The following is a 25,752-nucleotide window of genomic DNA, read 5'->3' on the forward strand; positions in this document are numbered from 1 at the left end:
ACCTTGAGTCTGCGGGGGAAGATGAAGGAGAAATGCAGGAAGGTAAGGATCTGGCTCCCCCAGAGACTGACCTCACCCAGGACCTGATGGACAGCATCCTCGAGGAGAACGGCCTGAACCAGGACACTGGACAGGCACAAGAGGCAGTGGAAGAACCACCCCCCCCTCAGGGGAGGTAAGTTCAGCCCACCTGCTAGCTAGCCCCTTTATCTCCTTTACATGATGGCAGAGATCTCCATCTTTTCCATTAATGTTAGGAGCATCAAGGATGCGTCTAGAAGACAGGTGGCGCTGACTTTTCTTTCCACTCAGCAGAGTGATGTCTACATGCTCCAGGAGTGTGCCCTACCCTTCTCGAGGAGGTACACTCATCTGTCCTCCCAGTGGACCCATGGTCCCTCCTACTGGTCCGGGGGTGTCGATTGTAAGTCTGCAGGGGTAGCCATTCTTGTCAGGGGTGGTCGTTTCACGGTTGACTCCGTCCAGGAGCTCGTCTGTGGCCGTCTTTTGGTCGTAGACGGCTCATGGGCGGGAGAGCCAGTTAGGCTCATCAACGTGTACGCCTCCCCAGATAAGAATGAGCGACTGGAGCTTTTCCAGACCCTGCGGACCCAACTCGTCACCACCAGGGCAGTAGTAATCGGCGGTGATTTTAACTGTCCGATTGAGGAGGATGGGCGCAGCTCCAGCATGTACGCAAAGCTCGACACCACGTCTAGGCTGCTCAAGGAGATGATTGCGGAGGCTTCCTTGAAGGACGCCGTGGGATCCATAGGGAAAGGTTCCGTGAACTATTCGTGGTGCCGTCCTGATGGATCTGTGCGTTCTAGGATAGACTTCGTGCTCACCTCCAAGACAGTCAGACATCGCGGGTTCTCCATGGTCCCCTGCTTTTTCTCTGACCACAGGGCCATTCACTTTCGGGGTGACCTGGGCGAGGGCTTTGCCCCCGGTCCGGGCTCCTGGAAGCTGAATGGTACCCTGCTGGAAAATGAGGAACTGCTGGAGGAACTCAGGGAGGCCTACATTACCTGGAAGGAGGACAAGAGGTTCTTCGGAAAGGTAAGCGACTACTGGGAGTTTGTGAAAGTCAAGCTACGCAGCTTCTTTCAGGCAAGGGGACGCCAGCAAGTGTGTGCCAGGAAGAGGGAACTCAGGAGACTGCAACGCCAGATGCAGTCCCTGCAGGACCTTCACCACTGCGGCTGGGACGTTAGGCAGGACCTGGAGGACACCAAGAAGAGCCTGAAAGGACACTTCGAGGAAGAATCCAGGCACCTCGTCTTCCGCTCCAAGGTGGAGAATCTTGAGAAGGGTGAGAAATGTAACTCTTTCTTTTTCAGGAAACTCCACTCAGGACACACTCCCTTGTCTGAGCTGCGGGACGAGACCGGAACACTCCAGAAGGGGAAGGAGGCTGTGATGCAAGTGGTCAGCGACTACTACACCAACCTCTACTCCCCGAAAGAAACAGATACGGCTGAGGCCGACAGGTTCTTGTCAGGTATCACTAACCAAATTGATCCTGCAGGTATGTCGGCAATCAACGCCCCCTTGGCGCTGGAGGAACTGCACTCTGCCGTCAGATCCTTTAGGCAAGGCAGGACCCCGGGCTGCGACGGTCTCCCAGCGGAGCTCTATGTAGCGCTGTGGGATCTCGTTGGCCCGGACCTGCTCGAGCTGTACGAGGAGATGGTGGTGGAGGGCACAATGCCTCCGTCGCTGAGGGAGGGTATGATCACGATTTTGTATAAGCGTAAGGGGGAGAGAGGGGATCTGAAAAATTGGCGTCCCATCTCTCTCTTGAACGTGGACTACAAAATCCTCGCCAAGGTTCTGGCCAACAGGCTGAAATCTGTCATCGGACAGATCATCCACCCGGATCAGACTTGTGGCATTCCTGGTCGCAGGATTGCGGACAGCCTTGCGCTTGTCCGGGACACGGTCCAGTACATTCGAGGCCGCCGTGTGCACGCGGCCCTGGTCAGTCTTGACCAGGAAAAGGCCTTTGACCGTGTCTCCCATGAGTTTATGTGCAGAGCTCTGCGCAGGTTTGGTCTTGGGGACATGTTTTGTTCGTATGTGAATGTGATGTACAATGACATTTGTAGTACGGTGTTGGTGAATGGCTGGAAAACTGACCCTTTCCCTGTTCTCTCTGGGGTCAGACAAGGCTGCCCTCTCTCACCTCTGCTTTTTGTTTGCTGTATAGAGCTCTTTGCCGAATGCATCCGACAGAACCCAGAGATCAGAGGGATCACCGCACCGGGACCGGACAGAAGGGTTGTCAAGTGCTCACTCTACATGGACGACGTAACGGTGTTCTGTGCTGACCAGCGCTCCATCGACTCGCTCGTCCAGACCTGTGAGGACTTCGGCAAAGCTTCAGGGGCAAAAGTCAACTGCGGGAAGTCAGAGATCATGCTCTTCGGAAAGTGGTTCCTGCCTTCTTCTGCATCAATCCCTTTCAGCATCAAGGCGGACTTCATCAAAATTCTTGGAGTTTGGTTTGGAGCTGAGGGCGCAGCCCTGAAGTCTTGGGAGGAGAGACTGTCCAAGATGAGACAAAAGTTTGGACTATGGAGCCTCAGAGAACTCACCATCGAAGGGAAAACACTGGTACTCCGCAGCGAGATCCTCCCTGTGTTGCAGTACCTCGCCCAGGCCTGGCCCCCCCGGGTCAACACCTGCAAGGCCATCACCAGGGCGGTGTTCCACTTCATCTGGGGCTCCAAGATGGACAGAGTGAAGCGAGCAGTCATGTTCAAGGAACCCCTCAAGGGCGGTAAGGGCGTGCCCGACATCGCAACGTTACTGGGGGTGTTCTTTGCCTGCAACTGCATCCGCAGAACTTTGATTGACAGAACTTCGGACTCTGGAGGCAACTCCATGTCCCGTTTTTTCCTCCTGCCTCTCTGGAGGTCCCTTGGATGGGACAAATGGGACAGCTCCATCCCCTACAACTGGGACACTCCTTGGTACTACTTGGACACTTTCAAGTTCATCAAGGAGCTGGGGCTGCATGGAGTTAAGCCCGACTTGTGGAAGCCAAAAACTATCTACAAGTTGATCAGAGCATCGGACATTGCTGAGACTGTTCCAGGCCTCCCTTCAGCCACTTGCAAAGTGGTCTGGAGGAATGTTTCTTCAAAGGGACTCACCAACAGGCATAAAGATCTGGCGTGGATGGCTGTCCAGGGGGGTTTGCCACTCAGGACATTTATGCATGCCAGAAACTTGTGCAGATACAGGCACTGCCCCTTTTGTATCATCCATGAGGAAACGTCTTTCCACGTTTTCTGGGAGTGCTCATTCGCACAGAGCCTGTTGAGGGCCTTGGAACCTGAACTGAGAGACTTTGTTCCACAGACTGCCATCACACATTTTGCTGTGCTGAATGGACTTTTTCATGGAACTTTTTCCCAGGAGGACATTGACAACGCCTGGCGGGTGTTGTGTTGCTTTAAGGACGCTTTATGGTGCGCCAGAAAGCGCCTTATCCACCAGCGGGAGAGGATGTCCATTGAGGACTGTCGCAGACTGGTTCACAGTCTGCTCAGAGACTATAACCTGATGGATCTCATGGTGGAAGAGGAGGTCTGAAGATTTCCCCTTCCCCCACTCTCCCTTGTGTGTCATTGTCCATTCAATAAAGCTTCGGGCCTGTGATTTCACTCCCCTCCCCTTACCCCTCTCTCCCACCCCCCATCACACCTGTTGCTTTTTTGAAATGTATTTTATTTGATATCGTTTAAGGAAAACAACGTATAGATAACGTATTTTTCAGTTTCATGCTTTAGGGGTATTGCGGCGTCATGCATGATGTGATGGCACGGGGTATCCTTACTCCGCACAACACATCAGGCATCATACCGCAGAATGAATGTATGTGATTGAATGTATTTATTAGTATGACCGGAAATGTATTGTAATGTAGTGTATTTATGCGCTGCGTCGCAGTACAGGGGAGAATGTACCCCGACAAAAGTATTGTTTTTTGTATATCTTTTATGCAAAATAAAGATTACATTTTCAACAAAAAATCTGTTCTTATCAGTTTAATATCTGATACGTCCCCTATCTGGGGACCATATATTAAATGGATTTTTAGAACAGGGAGATGGAAGAAGAGCTTGCTCTGTCCACTCCACGCATCGACCTGGTATTGCAGTACCTCCAGGACCGGTGCACCCCTTTCTTATGCAGTTTTCAAAAAACAGATTCAAATGAAAAACTTGACAAGAAGGTTTTTCTGTCTTTTGCTTGCAATGTTGTTTGCTTGTGTTCTTTCTTTCTCGTTGAGTTGTTCGCAGTCCTTTTTTTTTTATTGTTTTGCAATAAACTGGTATTTAACCCCTGTGTGTTTGTGTTTCTCTTGATTTGTGTCAGTTTCTTGGTCTGTGTTTCCATGCTTCCATCCTTTTCAGCACAATGCATATGCTGCTGCAATGGCAGCTTTTCAGCAGACTGACAATATCTATTCTTTTCATTTGTATTTCTTTTCTCATGTCATTTTTTTTATTTTTATTTTTGCAAAGTTTATTTCAGTCCACCACCCTTTTCCTACAAACCTATAGATAGCAAGGGCCAGAATTTCGACAAGACAGCCAGCTAATACACGCAGAGTGTGTGAAGGCCCGATATGAAGCCTACGTACCAGTCGAAGCTAGGACGATGCAGAGTCCTGTTGAACGGCTTGACTTTTCTCTACTTCCCTCTCTGTAGTCAATGAGTCGGCTAGTACTCCGACAGTCGAGGGATTTTCTGGCCTGTGTCTCCCTCTAGTGGGTTCCTTTGTCCACGTGAACAGGAGGCGGCTCTATGCAAATCCTAGCCCTCGTTAGGCACACCGAGGAGCACCCGATGGATACATGTGTTTGTAATCTGTATTTGGCCTTGCTTGCTTAAAGTTTGGATTGACGAGCAAACTGGCCTTGACCCCGAAGGTGCTAAATGGACAGGTGTCTGGGCGTGTTTAGACCATGGGCTATAGGAAGGAGGAAGTAGGCCTCAGGCATAGCTAGGTGTGAAAGTCTGAGGATTAGTGGCTCTGGGCAAACAGCAGGGAGCCAGACAGACGGGAGACAGACAGCAGATCTCTGCGAGCGATTGACGTCGCCCTGGACGCCGCTCGCTCGGAAAAGACGATAATTGGGTTATCGCTTCTCGGCCTTTTGGCTAAGATCAAGTGTAGTATCGACTTTAGCCCTTAGGGGTGTCTCTGCTTTACGGCTAGGACGTTGAGAAACATTTGTATCTATCCAAGCCATTTGGTCCTTGTGGGGTACCCTCTGCTCGGCCTTGTAGGATCGTTGATTAAATTCAGCTTCACCTACTCGCTGCTATTGGGTTAGAGGCTTAGCCCCCACAAGGAACGAGATTGCGATCTTCCCTCCTCCCCCCCACTCTGCGCTACTACCTTCGGGCAGTAGGCGCACAAGGGCCTTTTTAAAGGCTGCGAAAGAGTGAAGACGCCGAGGAATAAGAAGGAAGCCGCCGAAGTTCTCCTGAAGCGACTACCGACGAACTCCTCCGTCATGGGGAAGAGCACTGGGAAGAAGAAGCATGTCCCCGCCATTTCTGCCAAGACTTCGGGAGAAGTCGCTTCAACCTCCACCCCCACCCCGGTGGCCGTTAGCCAGTCGGGCTCAGCAAGGCCAACCAGGTCCGCAGACGGGCTTCCTACCCTGGAACCCTGGATGAGGCAGACAGTGGTGCTGCAGCTGAAGGAGGTGGACGGAAGAATCCCCGACATGACCCCGGAAATCTTTGGCAAGAAAATGATCCTCGAGCAGGGGTTCAGCAAGGCGGAGACACTGTCCGTGCAGACCTTCATGAAAGGTATATTCTATATAACTTTTGTGTCTTTACAGGTCTGTAGAAGATACTGGGAGGCGGTGAAGAATTGTGGCCCGGAATCCCCTTTCCGCAACTTCGTTGCGAACACTCCCATTCAACGGGATGAAAGGCGGGTGACGGTGTCCATGAGGAATCCCCATACCCCAGCAAAAGACATCGCTACCTACCTCCAGAGGTTTTGCATCGTGGCCAAAGACCCAGTCCGAATCCTCGATGTCAACGGCTTCTGGACAGGTAAGTGGGCAGTTTCTTGCAGGTTAAGGAGAGAGCCTTCGGGGGATCTCCAACACCTGAAGCCCTGCTTCTCTCTGGGAGCCTCCGCAGGACTCCTTTACTACGCAGACATGCCCCAGACCTGTCGCAGGTGTGGCATGCAGGGTCACGTAAGTTTTGGTTGTCAGGAACCTTCTTGCAGGTTCTGTCGGGCTACAGGCCATGAGACCAAGGATTGCCCGAGGTCCAAGACCTGTAACCTCTGCGGATTGGCTGAGCACGTCTACAGAGACTGCCCCCAGAGATCCCGGTCCTACGCTGGAGCCCTGCTCAAGGGCAGAGCCCCAGACAGCGCTGGGAAAAAGAAGCCAGGGGAAAAGACTGCGAAGGAACCTCGGAAAGCCACTGGTGAGTCTCCCCCTCCCCAGGCCCCTACCACCTCCTCCGACCCATCCCTCCCCAACCCCCCTGAGTCGGAGGTGACCTCACCTGCCCCTGCCCCTCCCCCCTCCCAGCCCCCCCCCGCCCTGTCCTCCATGGAGGACTTCCCCACCCTGCCCACCGCCCCCCCCACCCCACCCCCCACCAGCAAAGGCCGAAAACGGAACCTAGACAGCCCGACAACTGAAGAACCCACCAAGCGGCCCACCGTGGCCCAGCAAAATGACATCGCTGGACTGGACCCAGTGGTGGAGGACCTCGAGGACCTCGAGTCTGCGGGGGAAGAAGAAGGAGAAATGCAGGTAGGTAAGGACCTGGCCCCCCCAGAGACTGACCTCACCCAAGACCTTATGGACAGCGTCCTTGAGGAGTGCGGCCTGAACCAGGACACCGGACAGGCGCAAGAGGCAGTGGAAGAACCACCCCCCCCTCAGGGGAGGTAAGTTCAGCCCACCTGCTAACTAGCCCCTTCATCTCCTTTACATGATGGCAGAGATCTCTATCTTTTCCATTAATGTTAGGAGCATCAAGGATGCGTCTAGAAGACAGGTGGCGCTGACATTTCTTTCCACACAGCAGAGTGATGTCTACATGCTTCAGGAGTGTGCCCTACCCTTCTCGAGGAGGTACACTCATCTGTCCTCCCAGTGGACCCATGGTCCCTCCTACTGGTCCGGGGGTGTCGATTGTAAGTCTGCAGGGGTAGCCATTCTTGTCAGGGGTGGTCGTTTCACGGTTGACTCCGTCCAGGAGCTCGTCTGTGGCCGTCTTTTGGTCGTAGACGGCTCGTGGGCGGGAGAGCCAGTTAGGCTCATCAACGTGTACGCCTCCCCAGATAAGAATGAGCGACTGGAGCTTTTCCAGACCCTGCGGACCCAACTCGTCACCACCAGGGCAGTAGTAATCGGCGGTGATTTTAACTGTCCGATTGAGGAGGATGGGCGCAGCTCCAGCATGTACGCAAAGCTCGACACCACGTCTAGGCTGCTCAAGGAGATGATCGCGGAGGCTTCCTTGAAGGACGCCGTGGGATCCATAGGGAAAGGTTCCGTGAACTATTCGTGGTGCCGTCCTGATGGATCCGTGCGTTCTAGGATAGACTTCGTGCTCACCTCCAAGACAGTCAGACATCGCGGGTTCTCCATGGTCCCCTGCTTTTTCTCTGACCACAGGGCCATTCACTTTCGGGGTGACCTGGGCGAGGGCTTTGCCCCCGGTCCGGGCTCCTGGAAGCTGAATGGTACCCTGCTGGAAAATGAGGAACTGCTGGAGGAACTCAGGGAGGCCTACATTACCTGGAAGGAGGACAAGAGGTTCTTCAGAAAGGTAAGTGACTACTGGGAGTTTGTGAAAGTCAAGCTACGCAGCTTCTTTCAGGCAAGGGGACGCCAGCAAGTGTGTGCCAGGAAGAGGGAACTCAGGAGACTGCAACGTCAGATGCAGTCCCTGCAGGACCTTCACCACTGCGGCTGGGACGTTAGGCAGGACCTGGAGGACACCAAGAAGAGCCTGAAAGGACACTTCGAGGAAGAATCCAGGCACCTCGTCTTCCGTTCCAAGGTGGAGAATCTTGAGAAAGGTGAGAAATGTAACTCTTTCTTTTTCAGGAAACTCCACTCAGGACACACTCCCTTGTCTGAGCTGCGGGACGAGACCGGAACACTCCAGAAGGGGAAGGAGGCTGTGATGCAAGTTGTCAGCGACTACTACACCAACCTCTACTCCCCGAAAGAAACAGATACGGCTGAGGCCGACAGGTTCTTGTCAGGTATCACTAACCAAATTGATCCTGCAGGTATGTCGGCAATCAACGCCCCCTTGGCGCTGGAGGAGCTGCACTCTGCCGTCAGATCCTTTAGGCAAGGCAGGACCCCGGGCTGCGACGGTCTCCCAGCGGAGCTCTATGTAGCGCTGTGGGATCTCGTTGGCCCGGACCTGCTCGAGCTGTACGAGGAGATGGTGGTGGAGGGCACAATGCCTCCGTCGCTGAGGGAGGGGATGATCACGATTTTGTATAAGCGTAAGGGGGAGAGAGGGGATCTGAAAAATTGGCGTCCCATCTCTCTCTTGAACGTGGACTACAAAATCCTCGCCAAGGTTCTGGCCAACAGGCTGAAATCTGTCATCGGACAGATCATCCACCCGGATCAGACTTGCGGCATTCCTGGTCGCAGGATTGCGGACAGCCTCGCGCTTGTCCGGGACACGGTCCAGTACATTCGAGGCCGCCGTGTGCACGCGGCCCTGGTCAGTCTTGACCAGGAAAAGGCCTTTGACCGTGTCTCCCATGAGTTTATGTGCAGAGCTCTGCGCAGGTTTGGTCTTGGGGACATGTTTTGTTCGTATGTGAATGTGATGTATAATGACATTTGTAGTACGGTGTTGGTGAATGGCTGGAAAACTGACCCTTTCCCTGTTCTCTCTGGGGTCAGACAAGGCTGCCCTCTCTCACCTCTGCTTTTTGTTTGCTGTATAGAGCTCTTTGCCGAATGCATCCGACAGAACCCAGAGATCAGAGGGATCACCGCACCGGGACCGGACAGAAGGGTTGTCAAGTGCTCACTCTACATGGACGACGTAACGGTGTTCTGTGCTGATCAGCGCTCCATCGACTCGCTCGTCCAGACCTGTGAGGACTTCGGCAAAGCTTCAGGGGCAAAAGTCAACTGCGGGAAGTCAGAGATCATGCTCTTCGGAAAGTGGTTCCTGCCTTCTTCTGCATCAATCCCTTTCAGCATCAAGGCGGACTTCATCAAAATTCTTGGAGTTTGGTTTGGAGCTGAGGGCGCAGCCCTGAAGTCTTGGGAGGAGAGACTGTCCAAGATGAGACAAAAGTTTGGACTATGGAGCCTCAGAGAACTCACCATCGAAGGGAAAACACTGGTACTCCGCAGCGAGATCCTCCCTGTGTTGCAGTACCTCGCCCAGGCCTGGCCCCCCCGGGTCAACACCTGCAAGGCCATCACCAGGGCGGTGTTCCACTTCATCTGGGGCTCCAAGATGGACAGAGTGAAGCGAGCAGTCATGTTCAAGGAACCCCTCAAGGGCGGTAAGGGCGTGCCCGACATCGCAACGTTACTGGGGGTGTTCTTTGCCTGCAACTGCATCCGCAGAACTTTGATTGACAGAACTTCGGACTCTGGAGGCAACTCCATGTCCCGTTTTTTCCTCCTGCCTCTCTGGAGGTCCCTTGGATGGGACAAATGGGACAGCTCCATCCCCTACAACTGGGACACTCCTTGGTACTACTTGGACACTTTCAAGTTCATCAGGGAGCTGGGGCTGCATGGAGTTAAGCCCGACTTGTGGAAGCCAAAAACTATCTACAAGTTGATCAGAGCATCGGACATTGCTGAGACTGTTCCAGGCCTCCCTTCAGCCACTTGCAAAGTGGTCTGGAGGAATGTTTCTTCAAAGAGACTCACCAACAGGCATAAAGATCTGGCGTGGATGGCTGTCCAGGGGGGTTTGCCACTCAGGACATTTATGCATGCCAGAAACTTGTGCAGATACAGGCACTGCCCCTTTTGTATCATCCATGAGGAAACGTCTTACCACGTTTTCTGGGAGTGCTCATTTGCACAGAGCCTGTTGAGGGCCTTGGAACCTGAACTGAGAGACTTTGTCCCACAGTCTGCCATCACACATTTTGCTGTGCTGAATGGACTTTTTCATGGGACTTTTTCCCAAGAGGACATTGACAACGCCTGGCGGGTGTTGTGCTGCTTTAAGGACGCTTTATGGTGCGCCAGAAAGCGCCTTATCCACCAGCGGGAGAGGATGTCCATTGAGGACTGTCGCAGACTGGTTCACAGTCTGCTCAGAGACTATAACCTGATGGATCTCATGGAGGAAGAGGAGGTCTGAAGATTTCCCCTTCCCCCACTCTCCCTTGCGTGTCTTTGTCCATTCAATAAAGCTTCGGGCCTGTGATTTCATTCCCCTCCCCTTACCCCTCTCTCCCACCCCCCATCACACCTGTTGCTTTTTTGAAATGTTTATTATTTGATATCGTTTAAGGAATGCAACGTATAGATAACGTATTTTTCAGTTTCATGCTTTAGGGGTATTGCGGCGTCATGCATGATGTGATGGCACGGGGTATCCTTACTCCGCACAACACATCAGGCATCATACCGCAGAATGAATGTATGTGATTGAATGTATTTATTAGTATGACCGGAAATGTATTGTAATGTAGTGTATTTATGCGCTGCGTCGCAGTACAGGGGAGAATGTACCCCGACAAAAGTATTTGTTTTTTGTATATCTTTTATGCAAAATAAAGATTACATTTTCAATCAAAAAATCTGTTCTTATCAGTTGGTATGGGCCTTAGCTAGTACCAGTATGACCGAAACCCGGAGCGCTCTGAGTTTTGAGGTATGGGAAGTAGGTCATCTGGGAAAGCATGTAGGGCCCGCCGCCTTCTGATTTGAATGGGTTGAACTGTCCTAACCAGTTTGAAGGGAGCGGGAAGCCGGTTCGGGGGGGCCGGCGGAACTGCTCCTGGATGTAATGGACTGAGGAACAGGATGGTGAGGGGGGGGCTTTCTCTCCTGGGTTGATCTGGCCTGTAGGGGGCCTGTCCCCAGTTGTAGGTAAGCTCTCCCCAAGCTGTCCAGGTTCTGATGTCTGCTGGTGGGGATAGGCTACATTTGGTCTGGCCGGGGGCTGAGATTGAAAAAGCCCGTAGCGTAAGTGCCCCTGGGGTGGCAGCCCAGGGGTGCCTTAATTTCTCACTGGTGAGGGGCAGCTCGCCTTGAGTTCTTTTGGCACCTTGGTCACTGCACTATGCACACCTTTTTCACACCTGCCTCTTGGGACAGGCCTTTTGGCTTGCACCAGAGGAATTTTTTATTCCGGCTGGAAGGCCTGCCTTGGTTCTTCACATGGCACCAAAGCACTTTCCCCACTCCCCTTCCCCACTTTTTTGTTTGTCTGTCTTTTTATTTGGAGTCCGTCACCTTCACTTTCACCTTTTTTTTCTTTATTTGCACGACGAGAGTGTGTGGGTCTTCGGGCCCAGCCTTAAGTCTTGGGAGGGGGTGGATATGGCCTTTTGGCTTAGTTCGCCCTCTCCTATGGGGTCTCCCTTCGGGGGAGCCCTACTTAGTACTCGGTGGGGGCTGTTTCGGCAGTCCCCCTGAAGAACGGGGTCTGTCTGGTTTCGGCCAGATAGACCATGAGTACCTTGTGTCCCTGTCAGGAGTCTTGCGCCCCGGGGGACTGAGGTTTCGGGTCCTACCTCTTCGGAGGGAAGACCATTCGATTTCGCACACCCTGTGCTTTTTTGTGTTCTCACTTTGTGTGTGTGCACTTTTTTATGCACCGGGTGGAGTCTTTTGAGTGTGTTGCACACGCTACGGGCTTTAATAAAAAAAAAAAAAAAAATCTGTTCTTATCAGTTTAATATCTGATACGTCCCCTATCTGGGGACCATATATTAAATGGATTTTTAGAACAGGGAGATGGAAGAAGAGCTTGCTCTGTCCACTCCACGCATCGACCTGGTATTGCAGTACCTCCAGGACCGGTGCACCCCTTTCTTATGCAGTTTTCAAAAAACAGATTCAAATGAAAAACTTGACAAGAAGGTTTTTCTGTCTTTTGCTTGCAATGTTGTTTGCTTGTGTTCTTTCTCGTTGAGTTGTTCGCAGTCCTTTTTTTTTATTGTTTTGCAATAAACTGGTATTTAACCCCTGTGTGTTTGTGTTTTTCTTGATTTGTGTCAGTTTCTTGGTCTGTGTTTCCATGCTTCCATCCTTTTCAGCACAATGCATATGCTGCTGCAATGGCAGCTTTTCAGCAGACTGACAATATCTATTCTTTTCATTTGTATTTCTTTTCTCATGTCATTTTTTTTATTTTTATTTTTGCAAAGTTTATTTCAGTCCACCACCCTTTTCCTACAAACCTATAGATAGCAAGGGCCAGAATTTCGACAAGACAGCCAGCTAATACACGCAGAGTGTGTGAAGGCCCGATATGAAGCCTAAGTACCAGTCGAAGCTAGGACGATGCAGAGTCCTGTTGAACGGCTTGACTTTTCTCTACTTCCCTCTCTGTAGTCAATGAGTCGGCTAGTACTCCGACAGTCGAGGGATTTTCTGGCCTGTGTCTCCCTCTAGTGGGTTCCTTTGTCCACGTGAACAGGAGGCGGCTCTATGCAAATCCTAGCCCTCGTTAGGCACACCGAGGAGCACCCGATGGATACATGTGTTTGTAATCTGTATTTGGCCTTGCTTGCTTAAAGTTTGGATTGACGAGCAAACTGGCCTTGACCCCGAAGGTGCTAAATGGACAGGTGTCTGGGCGTGTTTAGACCATGGGCTATAGGAAGGAGGAAGTAGGCCTCAGGCATAGCTAGGTGTGAAAGTCTGAGGATTAGTGGCTCTGGGCAAACAGCAGGGAGCCAGACAGACGGGAGACAGACAGCAGATCTCTGCGAGCGATTGACGTCGCCCTGGACGCCGCTCGCTCGGAAAAGACGATAATTGGGTTATCGCTTCTCGGCCTTTTGGCTCAGATCAAGTGCAGTTTCTGTCTTGGTCTGGGCCTTAAGGTTTCGGACGGTACCAGTCCCGCTCGGCCTTGGGGTGTTTCCTTCGGGTGCACCCCATGCTGCTATTGGGCGGGACGCTACCTGATGTTCACGAGAGCGATCCCTCTCCCCGTCTTGTCTTTGTGACTTGCCGTGGGTGAGTGATTTTGGGCGGAGATATGGCGGCGAAAGCACCAGAGGCTCCAAACACTGTAAGGCTGGTGGTTGCCGAGCCTAGGAGAGAGAGCGTTGGACTGTTCGTGGTGCAGAAGAAGGTGATCGAGGAGTTGTTGGGAATGCCACGAGAAAGTATCTTTTGCATGCAGTGTTTTCCAAGTACTGGTTGGTATGATGTTACCTTCTGGAAGAAGGATGACCTGCAGACATGTATGGCGAGGAGGTTAGAGAAGGCGGACGATCCCCTGTTGGAGGGTATTACCTTTTTGTGTGGCGAGTCCAAGCAGCGGGTACCGGTGACCGTCCACATGTACAACCCCTTTGTGAGGGATGAGGAAATAAGGGCTTTCCTATTACGGTACTGTGACTTCGTGTCGGCTGGTACAAAGCTCACGAATGTGTTGGGCACCTTTAATGGCCACCGAAGGTTTTGGGCGCAATTCAGGGCTGACGCAGATGGGGTAGGGGGGGTCCGGCACCCCCCTCAGGTGTTTTCAATTGGGAGTAACCGCGGTTACTTGTGGTACCCCGGTCAGCCCCAGTTTTGCCGGTTATGTTTTTCTTTCGGACATTCCAAAGAAAGCTGCAGCACTGGACAGGTTTGCCGGAACTGTTTCAAAGCTGGACATATGATGTCCGAATGCCCCGAGCAGCGGAAATGCCACATTTGTGGTGGTACGAGTCATTTGGCAAGGCAGTGCCCGGAAGTGGACCGTGCTCCAAAAAGGACTCAACCAGGTGCCGCTACCATTGGCAAGGAGGGCGCCGTCGGCGGGGTTGTGGATGAGCCCCCTCCATCCTATTCCGACGTGGCGCAGGGTGTGCCGCCCTGCAGTAGCCCTCCAGCTGAGGCTGATGGTCCCTCTCTTGATCCTCCTGAGGACGCAGCTGAGGTGGAGGGGGCTACCTCTGTGACTGAGAGGTGTGTCCCTGAAGCCATGCTAGCAGAGGGAGAGGAGGAGGGTGAGGAGGAGGTTGGGACAGGCCCTGGGGAAGAGGAGGTGAGTGAGGCGATGGACCAGAGTGTGTCTCTGAAACGTAAAATCTCTGTTTCTCACTCCCCCTCTGAAAGCATTGAGGATTTTTCTAGCAGCACTGGAACAATGAGTCCTGCCATTGAGTCAGACTCTTCTACCCAGTCCTTTGCCAGCCTTGGCCAAGTGGAAAACTTTCAGGATGTGGTGGGATTTTCCAAGACAAAACCCAGAGGAAGGCTTAAGCAAAAGGAGGAGATGCAAGGGGTAAGGACAGAGGAGGCTCCAAAGACTTCGAGGAGAACCAGGTCCAGGTGCAGGTGATGTTTTTCTTCCCCCCAACCCTGTCCAGATAAATGCTACAGCTAAGATGTTCTTCTTTGAACGTAAGGAGCATCCGATCTGTATATAGGAGGGCTGCAATCCTGAAACTTTTGGGATCTTTGTCATCGGACGTTATTTGCTTACAGGATTGCAACCTACTGGAGGCGCCCAAAACCTCAGAGTGGCCACATGGGGCCGCAGTTTGGTCTCTGGGGAAAGAGAAAAACGAAGGGGTGTGCATTTTGTTTAAGAATAAAAATATTAAAATTAAAAAAATAATTCACGTAGTGAGGGGGAGGTGTGTGGTGGTGGTGTTTGAGTATGGGGGTATTGTATGTAGAGTGGTGGGGGTGTATGCTAGTGCTGATAGACATGAGAGGGTGGTGTTCTTTGAAAAATTAAAATTCTTTTTGGGTGGGAGGGAACCTATGGTTATATTGGGGGATTTTAATTGTATTATAAGGGCTGGGGATAGGGGTGGTGGTGTGCGTGGAGGGGGTGGTGGTGTGGATAAATCTGGGAAAGAGTTGGGGGATATTGTAAATACTTTTAATTTAAGGGATGCTGGGAAGGAGGGTGGGTTTACGTTTTTTAGTGATAAAGGGAATGTGTGTTCACGGATTGATTTTTGTTTTTTATCTAGGTGTTGGGATGTGGAGTCTTTTTCTGTGCGGAGGGAGCCTTTCACGGACCATGGTAGGATCGACTGTGTCGTGAGTATGAGAGGTGAAGATGTGTATGGCAGGGGAGTATGGAAATTAAATGTGAGTTTGTTGGAGGATGCGGGAATAAGGTGTGAATATGTATGTTTGTTTAAAAAGCTTATGAGAAGGATGAATGATTTTGAAAATTTAGTTGAGTGGTGGGAATGGGTGAAAGTAAGAACAAAGTATTTTTTTGTCAAAAAAGGTTGTGAGAGGGCGAGGCGAGAGAGAGAGGAGTATGATGGATGGCAGAAGCGTTTTGAATATTTAAATGAGTTAAGAGGTTTGGGGGAGGATGTGAAGTGTGAGTTGGTGGAAGCGAGGGAAAAGCTAAATAAATATATGGAACAAAGGGGTAAAAATATATTGTCGCAGGCTAAGGCTGTGCTTAAGGAGAAAGATGAAAAATGTACTAAATTTTTCTTTAAAAAAGTGTATGGTGGGAAAGTGGGGATGTGGAATGTGTTGGATGGAAATGGTGTGGAAGTACATGGTAATGAGAAAGTGAGAGAGGCAGTATGGGAGTTTTATTCAAATTTGTATGTTGAGAAAGAAAGGGATGAGAGTATGGAGGATGGAGTTCTGAAACATGTTGAGAAATGTTTGGGGGATGAAGAGTTGAATATGTTATGTGGGAGTGTGGAGAAAGGAGAAATAGAAGCATGTTTAAAGAGTATGAAGAAAGGTAAGATGCCGGGGAGTGATGGGTTGCCAGTAGAATTTTATTGTACGTTTTGGGAAGTATTGGGTGAGTGGGTGCACAAGGTATGTCTGGAAGTTTTGGAAGGAAAGAGGTTGCCTGAATCCATGCGTGAGAGTATAATTGTGTTGTTGTACAAAAAAGGATGTAAGGAGGATTTGAAAAATTGGAGGCCGATTTCTTTGTTGAATGTTGATTATAAGTGTATTACTAAAATGATTGCGGATCGATTACGAGAGGTGGTTGGGAAAATGGTGGGGGAGGAGCAAGTGTGTGCGGTGCCTGGGAGGTCTATTGCTGAAAGTTTGATATGTTTGAGAGATGCGTTGTGGTATTGTAAGGAAAGAAATCAGGTGATTGCAGTTTTGGGAGTTGACTTTGAAAAGGCGTATGACAGGGTTTCACATGATTTTATGTTTAAAGTTTTGGAAAGAATGGGGGTGCCTGAAGTTATGTTGGGGTGGATTAAATGTTTGTATAGTGGAATGGTTAGCAAGGTACAGGTGAATGGGTGGTTAACAGAGGAAATATATATTGGTGCGGGTGTAAGGCAGGGGTGCCCTCTGTCCCCTGTTCTGTTTATATGTGTAATTGAGCCTTTGTTACGAATGTTGGCAAAAGATAAATTGGTGCGAGGGGTGGAAGTGCCTGGGAGTGGGGGGAGGAGTTTGAATGTTATTGGTTATATGGATGATGTGACTGTGTTATGTAAAAATAATGCTGGATTAAGGAGAGTGAAGCTGTTGATTGATATTTTTTGTTCTGTAAGTGGTTTTGGGATAAATATGGAAAAGAGCGAATGTAAGTTTTTTGGAGAGTGGAATAATGTGGATGAGTGTGGTTGGAAAGTATGTAAGGGAGGTATTAAAATTTTGGGTGTCAGATTCAATAATGAGTTGTATGGGAGAGAGAGTTGGGAGGAAGTGTGTGCGAAAGTGAAGAAAAAAATAGGTTTTTGGTCCCTGAGGACTCTAACTTTGGAGGGGAAGGCTTTAATTGTCAAAGCGGTTATTTTACCAATTTTGTTATATTTATTTTATATTTTTCCTGCTCCTGACAGGATGTTAAAGAAAATAATAAAAGAATGTTTTACGTTTGTATGGTCGTCAAGAATGGAGAAGCTGAAGAGAGAGAAAGTAATGAAAGGAAAAGTGAATGGAGGAAAGGGTGTGGTAAATATTGAGCAGTTCTTAGTGGTAAAGTATGTGAGTATGTGCGTGCGGATTAGTAAGAAGGAGAACCTGGCTGGGTGTATGCTGAAGTATGTGAGTGGGAGTGTGTTAAGAAAATACAAGCTGTGTGAGGTTGATTTGAGAAAGCCAGTGTGTTTTAGGGCGCCGTGGTTTTATGTAAGAATTGAAAGGTGTATCAGGAGATGTGAATTGCATGAAGTTACAAAAGAGGTATGGTGTGAAAGTAAGAAAGTAATGGGGGTACTAAGTGGGAGAGAAAGTTTGGAACTGGTAGGTGGATTGAGTGAGGCACAGAGTAAGAGTGTATGGAAAAACGTGTGTGATAAGGACCTTGTGAATAAACAAAAGGATGTTGCGTGGATGGCGGTGCATAGATGCTTGCCGACGAGAGAATTTCAGAGGAGAAGAAGACTGGTTGATAGTGAGGTGTGCCCGAGGGAGGGGTGTAGGGGGGTGGAGAATGTGGAGCATTTATTTTGGGAGTGTGCGTTTGCAAGGAAAGTCTGGAAGAATTTGATGGAAATGGTGAAAGGGTTGACCGGAGTGGGAATTATAACTTTTGAGATGATGATGTTTGGTTTGTGTACATTGGAGAGGGATGAAAAAAGGGTGTTCTGGATGTTGGTGAATTGTGTTAAAGAATGTTTGTGGGATGTGCGTAATATTCTGATTTTTAGGAGGGAAGAAGTTAGTGTTAAAGAGTGTGTTTCCATGGTCCGGGGAAGGCTTTATTTATACGCTTTTTGTGATTCTAAAAACTTTGGGCTTAAAGAGGCTCAGAAGATTTGGAAATTAAGTAGGTGGAGGGAGTGGTGTAGATAATGTTTTGCATATTTGATTATGGGTGTATATATATATGTTTGCTGTTTATTAATTTTGTCTTTTTCTTTTTCTCTATAGGGGGAGTAATCGGTGAAGGGACAGCGATGGAGGGAAAGCAAAGTTGTGTGTTGTTTAGATGTAGGGAAAGGTCTTGAGGGAGAGTTATGTTATATATATTGCGGGAGGGAGGTTATTTTCTTGTGTTTAATATTTGTGTGATTTTTGCTGTGAAATTTTGTAAATTTTGTGTGATTTTGCTGTGGAATTTTGTAAATATTTTGTGTGATTTTGCTGTGAAATTTTGTGATTTGCTGTGATTTTTTGTGATTTACTGTGAAATTTTTGTTTTATGTATCATTTTATGAATTTTTAAATAAAAGAATTAAAAAAAAATCTGTTCTTATCAGTTTAATATCTGATACGTCCCCTATCTGGGGACCATATATTAAATGGATTTTTAGAACAGGGAGATGGAAGAAGAGCTTGCTCTGTCCACTCCACGCATCGACCTGGTATTGCAGTACCTCCAGGACCGGTGCACCCCTTTCTTATGCAGTTTTCAAAAAACAGATTCAAATGAAAAACTTGACAAGAAGGTTTTTCTGTCTTTTGCTTGCAATGTTGTTTGCTTGTGTTCTTTCTCGTTGAGTTGTTCGCAGTCCTTTTTTTTTATTGTTTTGCAATAAACTGGTATTTAACCCCTGTGTGTTTGTGTTTTTCTTGATTTGTGTCAGTTTCTTGGTCTGTGTTTCCATGCTTCCATCCTTTTCAGCACAATGCATATGCTGCTGCAATGGCAGCTTTTCAGCAGACTGACAATATCTATTCTTTTCATTTGTATTTCTTTTCTCATGTCATTTTTTTTATTTTTATTTTTGCAAAGTTTATTTCAGTCCACCACCCTTTTCCTACAAACCTATAGATAGCAAGGGCCAGAATTTCGACAAGACAGCCAGCTAATACACGCAGAGTGTGTGAAGGCCCGATATGAAGCCTAAGTACCAGTCGAAGCTAGGACGATGCAGAGTCCTGTTGAACGGCTTGACTTTTCTCTACTTCCCTCTCTGTAGTCAATGAGTCGGCTAGTACTCCGACAGTCGAGGGATTTTCTGGCCTGTGTCTCCCTCTAGTGGGTTCCTTTGTCCACGTGAACAGGAGGCGGCTCTATGCAAATCCTAGCCCTCGTTAGGCACACCGAGGAGCACCCGATGGATACATGTGTTTGTAATCTGTATTTGGCCTTGCTTGCTTAAAGTTTGGATTGACGAGCAAACTGGCCTTGACCCCGAAGGTGCTAAATGGACAGGTGTCTGGGCGTGTTTAGACCATGGGCTATAGGAAGGAGGAAGTAGGCCTCAGGCATAGCTAGGTGTGAAAGTCTGAGGATTAGTGGCTCTGGGCAAACAGCAGGGAGCCAGACAGACGGGAGACAGACAGCAGATCTCTGCGAGCGATTGACGTCGCCCTGGACGCCGCTCGCTCGGAAAAGACGATAATTGGGTTATCGCTTCTCGGCCTTTTGGCTGCGATCAAGTGTTGCAGCTGAGAGGTTTTCGGAGGATACCAGTCCTACTCGGCCTGGGGGTGTTTCCTGCGGGTGCACCCCCTGCTGCTATTGGGTAGGACGCTGTCCAAAGAAGTAACGAGAAGGCGATTGGTGGGTCGTATACTACCGGTGCGTGGAGATGGCGCGGCGGGAGGTCCGAAACACTCTGAGGATACTGGTTGAGCCAGAATTTCGTAAAGAAGTCGGTTTGAAGGAGATCGTGGTGGATGTTCTGCAGGAGATTCTAAATGTGCCGGTGAGTGTGATATATGCACTTCAAGATTTTCCTTCTACGGGAACTTACGATGTTTCTTTTTTTTCGGAGAGGGATTGTTTGAGTACAATTGAAAACGTCAGACTGAAGAGGCTGGATGGGAATTCTCTGCTGGACAAGTTATCTTTTGAGCTCTTGTTTAACCCAGGAATCAAGTATGTGACTGTACATCTCTATAATCCGTTTCTTGAGGCGGAGGTTATACGTGCTTTTCTTGGGAAGTACTGTTGGGAAGTGAGTGTGGGTGAAAAATTGAAGAATCCCTATGGGATTTATCGTAGCAAAATTAAATTTAGGGTGAGGTTTAAAGCTGATCCTGAAGCATATGGGGGGTTCTGCCATCCTCCTGCACTCTTCACTATTGCTGGGAACCGCTGTTCTCTGTTTTATGTTGGCCAGCCTCAATATTGTAGGAACTGCTTCAAATATGGACACACAAAAGAAGATTGTGAGGTTGGCATGTGTTGCAGGTCATGCGGACAGGAGGGGCATCAAGCTGCAAGATGCCCAAAGCCAACGGTTTGTGACCTATGTGGGAAGGCCTCACATAGGGTTAAGGACTGTGACCTGGCTAATGGCTCCAAGATCTTTTCGTATGCTGATGTGACTGGGGGCTTCAGAAAGTTCTCCACAGAAGCTAGGCAGAGTGTGAGCCTGCAGCCCTCAACTGAGGGGCAGGACAGTGAGGGACGGGTGGGGGGTGGGGGAGGGACTGTGGAGAATGGGATGGAGACCTCCCTTCCTGACGCCCAGAATCTTTTGGAGTCAGTTGGTACAGCGGGAAGTTCTGGGGAAGTGGTTGAGGCTGGGGGTACCCCTGTGAGTTCTAGTGAAAGGTCAGTGGGTGAAGGGATTCTGTCTATCGTGGTGGAAGGAGAGGAGGTTGAAACTAAATTATTGGCTGGAGGGTCAGGTCAGGAGATGGAAATAGAAGAGGTACAGAGACAATCAACTGAGGACATGGAGCTTGGGGGAACTTCTAAATCTGATCAACCCCCCATGGCAGCACAACGGGAAAAAGTGTGTGGGGAGAGAGATGTTAGTGATGAAGAGAGTCAGCATAAAAGATGCAGACTGGAGACGAATCCTGATAGCCCATATAGTGGTCTGAGGTCAGATCTCATGATCGCAGCAGATCTGGCGGTCTCAGAATCTGAGGACTCTGACAGAGAGGTCCAGAGGAGGTGGGACACTGGGGGTGGACGGATTACCTGATCTTGACCATGGTAAGATGAGCGAACTTTGACTCAATAATGATTGAAATCGTGTCTGTCAATGTAAGGGGCATTGGCTCCTCTGCAAGAAGAGCTGCGGTATTTCAGGAATTGAGTGGGTTTGCTTGTGAAGTCATCTGTGTGCAAGAATGCATGTTAAAGTGTGCACCTAAGCCAGATGAATGGGGCTTTGGGGACTCTGTCTGGTCCCCAGCATGCATGTGTAAGAATGAAGGCATTGGGATTTTATTGAAAGGAGACAAGATTAAAATTTTGAGTTATAATGTTATTATCCCTGGGCGGTTGCTACAGGTAAATTTGAAGTATTTAGATTTTGAATTCCGTTTATTTAACTGCTATGCCCCTGCAAATAGGAGTGAAAGGCAGGAATTTTTTGAAACCTTATACCTACATCTGCCAGGTAGGTGTCCGACCGTGGTGGTTGGTGACCTAAACTGTATTCGAAGTACGGAAGATAGAGAGAGTGCTGGAACAACAACTCTTGATAGTACTTCTGTTTTGTTAAATAATTTAATTTCGGATTTTAGTTTTCAAGATGTGGGGAAAGAGTTGGGAGGGGAAGGGAATAAGTTCACATACTTCTCTGATAAAGGGACGATTAAGTCCCGTATTGATTTTTTTCTAGCCTCAAAGGTGATTACCCCTATTTCTTTTTTTTCTAAAGGGGTAAGTTTCTCTGATCACTGTGCGTTGGTTGTGGTAATAGAGGCCTATACTAAAATTAAATTTGGTCGGGGGTCCTGGAAGCTTAATGTTAAGCTATTAGAAGAAGAGAGAGTGGTCGCCAATTTTGAATCTTTTTTTGTAAATTTGGTGAGACAGAAGGCAAGTTTTACCAATATCCTGGATTGGTGGGATTGGGTAAAAAGTGAAATAAAAACTTTTTTCATAAAATGGGGGACTCGGTTGGCACGAGAGGAGAGGAGGAAGGTGCAAGGGTTTGTAACTAGGCTTCATACTCTATATAAACTTAAGTCAGTGGGTGTGGAGGTAGGGGTGGAACTGACTAAACTAAAGGAAGAACAGAAAAAGAGCCTTAATGAGCGAGGGAGGAGAATAGTTTACCAGTCAAAGGTAGAACATCTGGAGGCCAATGAGAAATGTACACGTTTCTTTTTCAAAAAGGTTATGCAGCAAAAGGAGGTATTATCTACGGTAATTGGGACTAATGGGGAGGTGGAGGGTGAAGAAGTTATCAATGTGGTAAGAGCTTTTTATGCAGACCTTTTTAAGGGTAGTTTGGAGGTAAATAAGGAAGCCTTAAAAGAATATTGTGAAGTTGTGGAAACCCAATTAACGCATGATGATGTGAGCTTTCTTGCAGCTGCAATAGAAGATTGTGAAATTTTTGACGCAGTTCGAGGTATGGCAGCAAACAAAACACCGGGTAAGGATGGATTACCGGCTGAATTTTATGTTAAAATGTGGCCTATTATTGGTAAACATGTATGTGAAGTTATAAAATGGGCTTTTGAGAAGGGTAAGATGAGTAAATCTATGAAGGAAGGTATAATAACTCTTGTGCCAAAAAAAGGTGACAAACGTGAAATGAAAAATTGGAGACCAATTTCCCTTCTAAATGTTGACTATAAGATCTTGTCAAAATTAATAACTAATCGTATAAAGGAGGTCGCACATAAAATGATTGGTGATTATCAGGTCTGTGCAGTTCCGGGAAGACGAATAGCGGATAATTTGGTTCTGTTGAGGGATATGGTTTTTTTTGCCAATTCACACAACAGCCCTCTTGTAATAGAGAGTGTAGATTTGGAGAAGGCTTTCGACCGAGTATCTCATGCTTTTTTATTTCAGGTTCTTGAAAGCATGGGTCTCCCAGGTGTATTACTAAGGGCTGTTAAGGGTTTATATGAGGGCATCTCAAGTCAAGTTATGGTAAATGGGCAGTTATGTGAGGCTATTCCTATTAGATCTGGAGTGCGACAAGGATGCCCGCTCTCTCCCTTGGCTTTCATTTCAGTTGTGGAGCCACTTTTAAGAAATATCCAGCAAGACAAAATCTGTAAGGGATTTATTGTTCCAGGTAGTGGAGGTCAAATAGTTAAAACCCTTGCTTACATGGATGACATTGTAATTGTGGCTACATCGCAGAGAGATCTAGAGCGGTCTGCACTACATTTCAGGATATTTTGCAGTATGTCCAATATGGCTGTAAACTGGGGGAAAAGTCAGATCTGTCAACTGGGCCGGGACATCCATATAAAGGTGGAAGGGATGCAAGTGGTGGAAGAGGTGAAAGTACTTGGGATTTACTTTGACAAAAAACTCAGTAGTAAGACCAATCAAAAAAATGTAAAAGAAAAGGTGGAAAAAAAATTGCAATATTGGAGGCTGCGGGAGTTGTCCCTAAAAGGTAAGATTTTGATCATTAAGGCAGTGATACTGCCATTGCTACTTTATACGTGTGTAATTTTACCCCCTGGGAAAAGATGGGTGCAGATGATAATAAGGGATCTGTTTGTTTTTTTCTGGGGTTCCCGTATGGAGAAGGTGGCACGTGAGGTTGTCATGAAAAAGGAAAACAAAGGGGGCTTAAACTTTCCTAATGTGGACCTTTTTATAAAACTGCATTATTTATTATTAGTTAATAGGATTCTTCATAGTGGCAGTAAAGCAGCTTTTATGGCGAGATACCTTGGTGGATGGAAATTCGTAAGGTGGAAATGGATAGAAAAAGATTTAACAAGACCATGGGCGTTGGTGGTAGCTCCATTCTATCTGTATCTGGAAGGTGCAAGAAAGCAGCTGAAGGTTGAAGATTTGAGTCCGGGTGAATTGGTAAAAAACAATATTTGTAAAGTGCTGGAGAGCAATGAAACAGTGAGCCCTATTGTATACCTAAATTCAGCGCAATCTGAGGTAACATGGAAAAGAATGGGGATGATGGGTGTCTCTAATAAACAGAGAGATGTTACATGGATGACCCTATTGGAATGTCTCCCTACTAGGGTTTTTCAAAAAAGGAGAGATCTATGTGTTTCAGAGAAATGTCCAAGAGAAAGGTGTGGTGGCTCTGAACATTTAAGTCATTTATTCTTTTTTTGCCCTTTTGTAGTCCAGATTCGGAAGATTTTTCGTTCTTTCTTCTTGACAATATTAGGACTGAAGAACCCTGAGGTAAGACATTTTGTTTCTGCATGGGTGGAAGGGGAGGAGGTAAGAATCAAGTGGATATTTTTTGTCATCTTTCGAGAAGCAATATGGGATGCTCGAAACCTCTTGGTTTTTAAGAAAGAGGAATTGTTACCTAAAATGGTTGCTAAACTGATTCTAGCACGGTTATATACTGTCTACATGTTTGATGTATGTAAAACTGGGAGGGAGGAGGCAAATAAGCTTTGGAAAGTGGAGGAATGGTGCCGTTTGGTGGATTTGTCTTGATGTTGTATTTAAGTGTTGAGTAAGATCTGATTACCTATGATGTAATACTGCAAGCCTGATCTTTATGTTGATGGAGGGCTTTTAAGTTGGTTATGATGCAGTAATGACTGAGGTAAAAAAAAAAAAAAAAAAAAAAAAATCTGTTCTTATCAGTTTAATATCTGATACGTCCCCTATCTGGGGACCATATATTAAATGGATTTTTAGAACAGGGAGATGGAAGAAGAGCTTGCTCTGTCCACTCCACGCATCGACCTGGTATTGCAGTACCTCCAGGACCGGTGCACCCCTTTCTTATGCAGTTTTCAAAAAACAGATTCAAATGAAAAACTTGACAAGAAGGTTTTTCTGTCTTTTGCTTGCAATGTTGTTTGCTTGTGTTCTTTCTCGTTGAGTTGTTCGCAGTCCTTTTTTTTTATTGTTTTGCAATAAACTGGTATTTAACCCCTGTGTGTTTGTGTTTTTCTTGATTTGTGTCAGTTTCTTGGTCTGTGTTTCCATGCTTCCATCCTTTTCAGCACAATGCATATGCTGCTGCAATGGCAGCTTTTCAGCAGACTGACAATATCTATTCTTTTCATTTGTATTTCTTTTCTCATGTCATTTTTTTTATTTTTATTTTTGCAAAGTTTATTTCAGTCCACCACCCTTTTCCTACAAACCTATAGATAGCAAGGGCCAGAATTTCGACAAGACAGCCAGCTAATACACGCAGAGTGTGTGAAGGCCCGATATGAAGCCTAAGTACCAGTCGAAGCTAGGACGATGCAGAGTCCTGTTGAACGGCTTGACTTTTCTCTACTTCCCTCTCTGTAGTCAATGAGTCGGCTAGTACTCCGACAGTCGAGGGATTTTCTGGCCTGTGTCTCCCTCTAGTGGGTTCCTTTGTCCACGTGAACAGGAGGCGGCTCTATGCAAATCCTAGCCCTCGTTAGGCACACCGAGGAGCACCCGATGGATACATGTGTTTGTAATCTGTATTTGGCCTTGCTTGCTTAAAGTTTGGATTGACGAGCAAACTGGCCTTGACCCCGAAGGTGCTAAATGGACAGGTGTCTGGGCGTGTTTAGACCATGGGCTATAGGAAGGAGGAAGTAGGCCTCAGGCATAGCTAGGTGTGAAAGTCTGAGGATTAGTGGCTCTGGGCAAACAGCAGGGAGCCAGACAGACGGGAGACAGACAGCAGATCTCTGCGAGCGATTGACGTCGCCCTGGACGCCGCTCGCTCGGAAAAGACGATAATTGGGTTATCGCTTCTCGGCCTTTTGGCTAAGATCAAGTGTAGTATCGACTTTAGCCCTTAGGGGTGTCTCTGCTTTACGGCTAGGACGTTGAGAAACATTTGTA

The 25,752-nt window shown here is 48.0% G+C and overlaps 2 protein-coding genes across 2 annotated transcripts; both read left to right on the top strand.

The window, feature by feature from the left end:
• Window positions 1-5,537: 5,537 nt before the first annotated feature.
• On the top strand, window positions 5,538-6,880 carry LOC309550398 (uncharacterized protein; the record flags this gene model as incomplete). The annotated part of the gene is made up of 2 exons (XM_082250786.1): window positions 5,538-6,455; window positions 6,872-6,880. 2 exons carry the CDS (start codon window positions 5,538-5,540, stop codon window positions 6,878-6,880), a joined length of 927 nt encoding a protein of 308 aa, XP_082106912.1.
• A 248-nt stretch (window positions 6,881-7,128) lies between these two features.
• LOC309550399 (uncharacterized protein) lies at window positions 7,129-13,218 on the top strand (the record flags this gene model as incomplete). Its single annotated transcript, XM_082250787.1, has 3 exons — window positions 7,129-8,281; window positions 8,990-10,042; window positions 13,079-13,218. The coding sequence occupies exons 1-3, from the start codon at window positions 7,468-7,470 to the stop codon at window positions 13,216-13,218; spliced, it is 2,007 nt and encodes a 668-aa protein (XP_082106913.1). The 5' UTR covers window positions 7,129-7,467.
• Between the last annotated feature and the right edge of the window lie 12,534 nt (window positions 13,219-25,752).

Source organism: Pelophylax lessonae (genome assembly GCF_965119305.1).
Source record: "Pelophylax lessonae genome assembly, chromosome: 3".
Taxonomy (NCBI): Eukaryota; Metazoa; Chordata; class Amphibia; order Anura; family Ranidae; genus Pelophylax; species Pelophylax lessonae.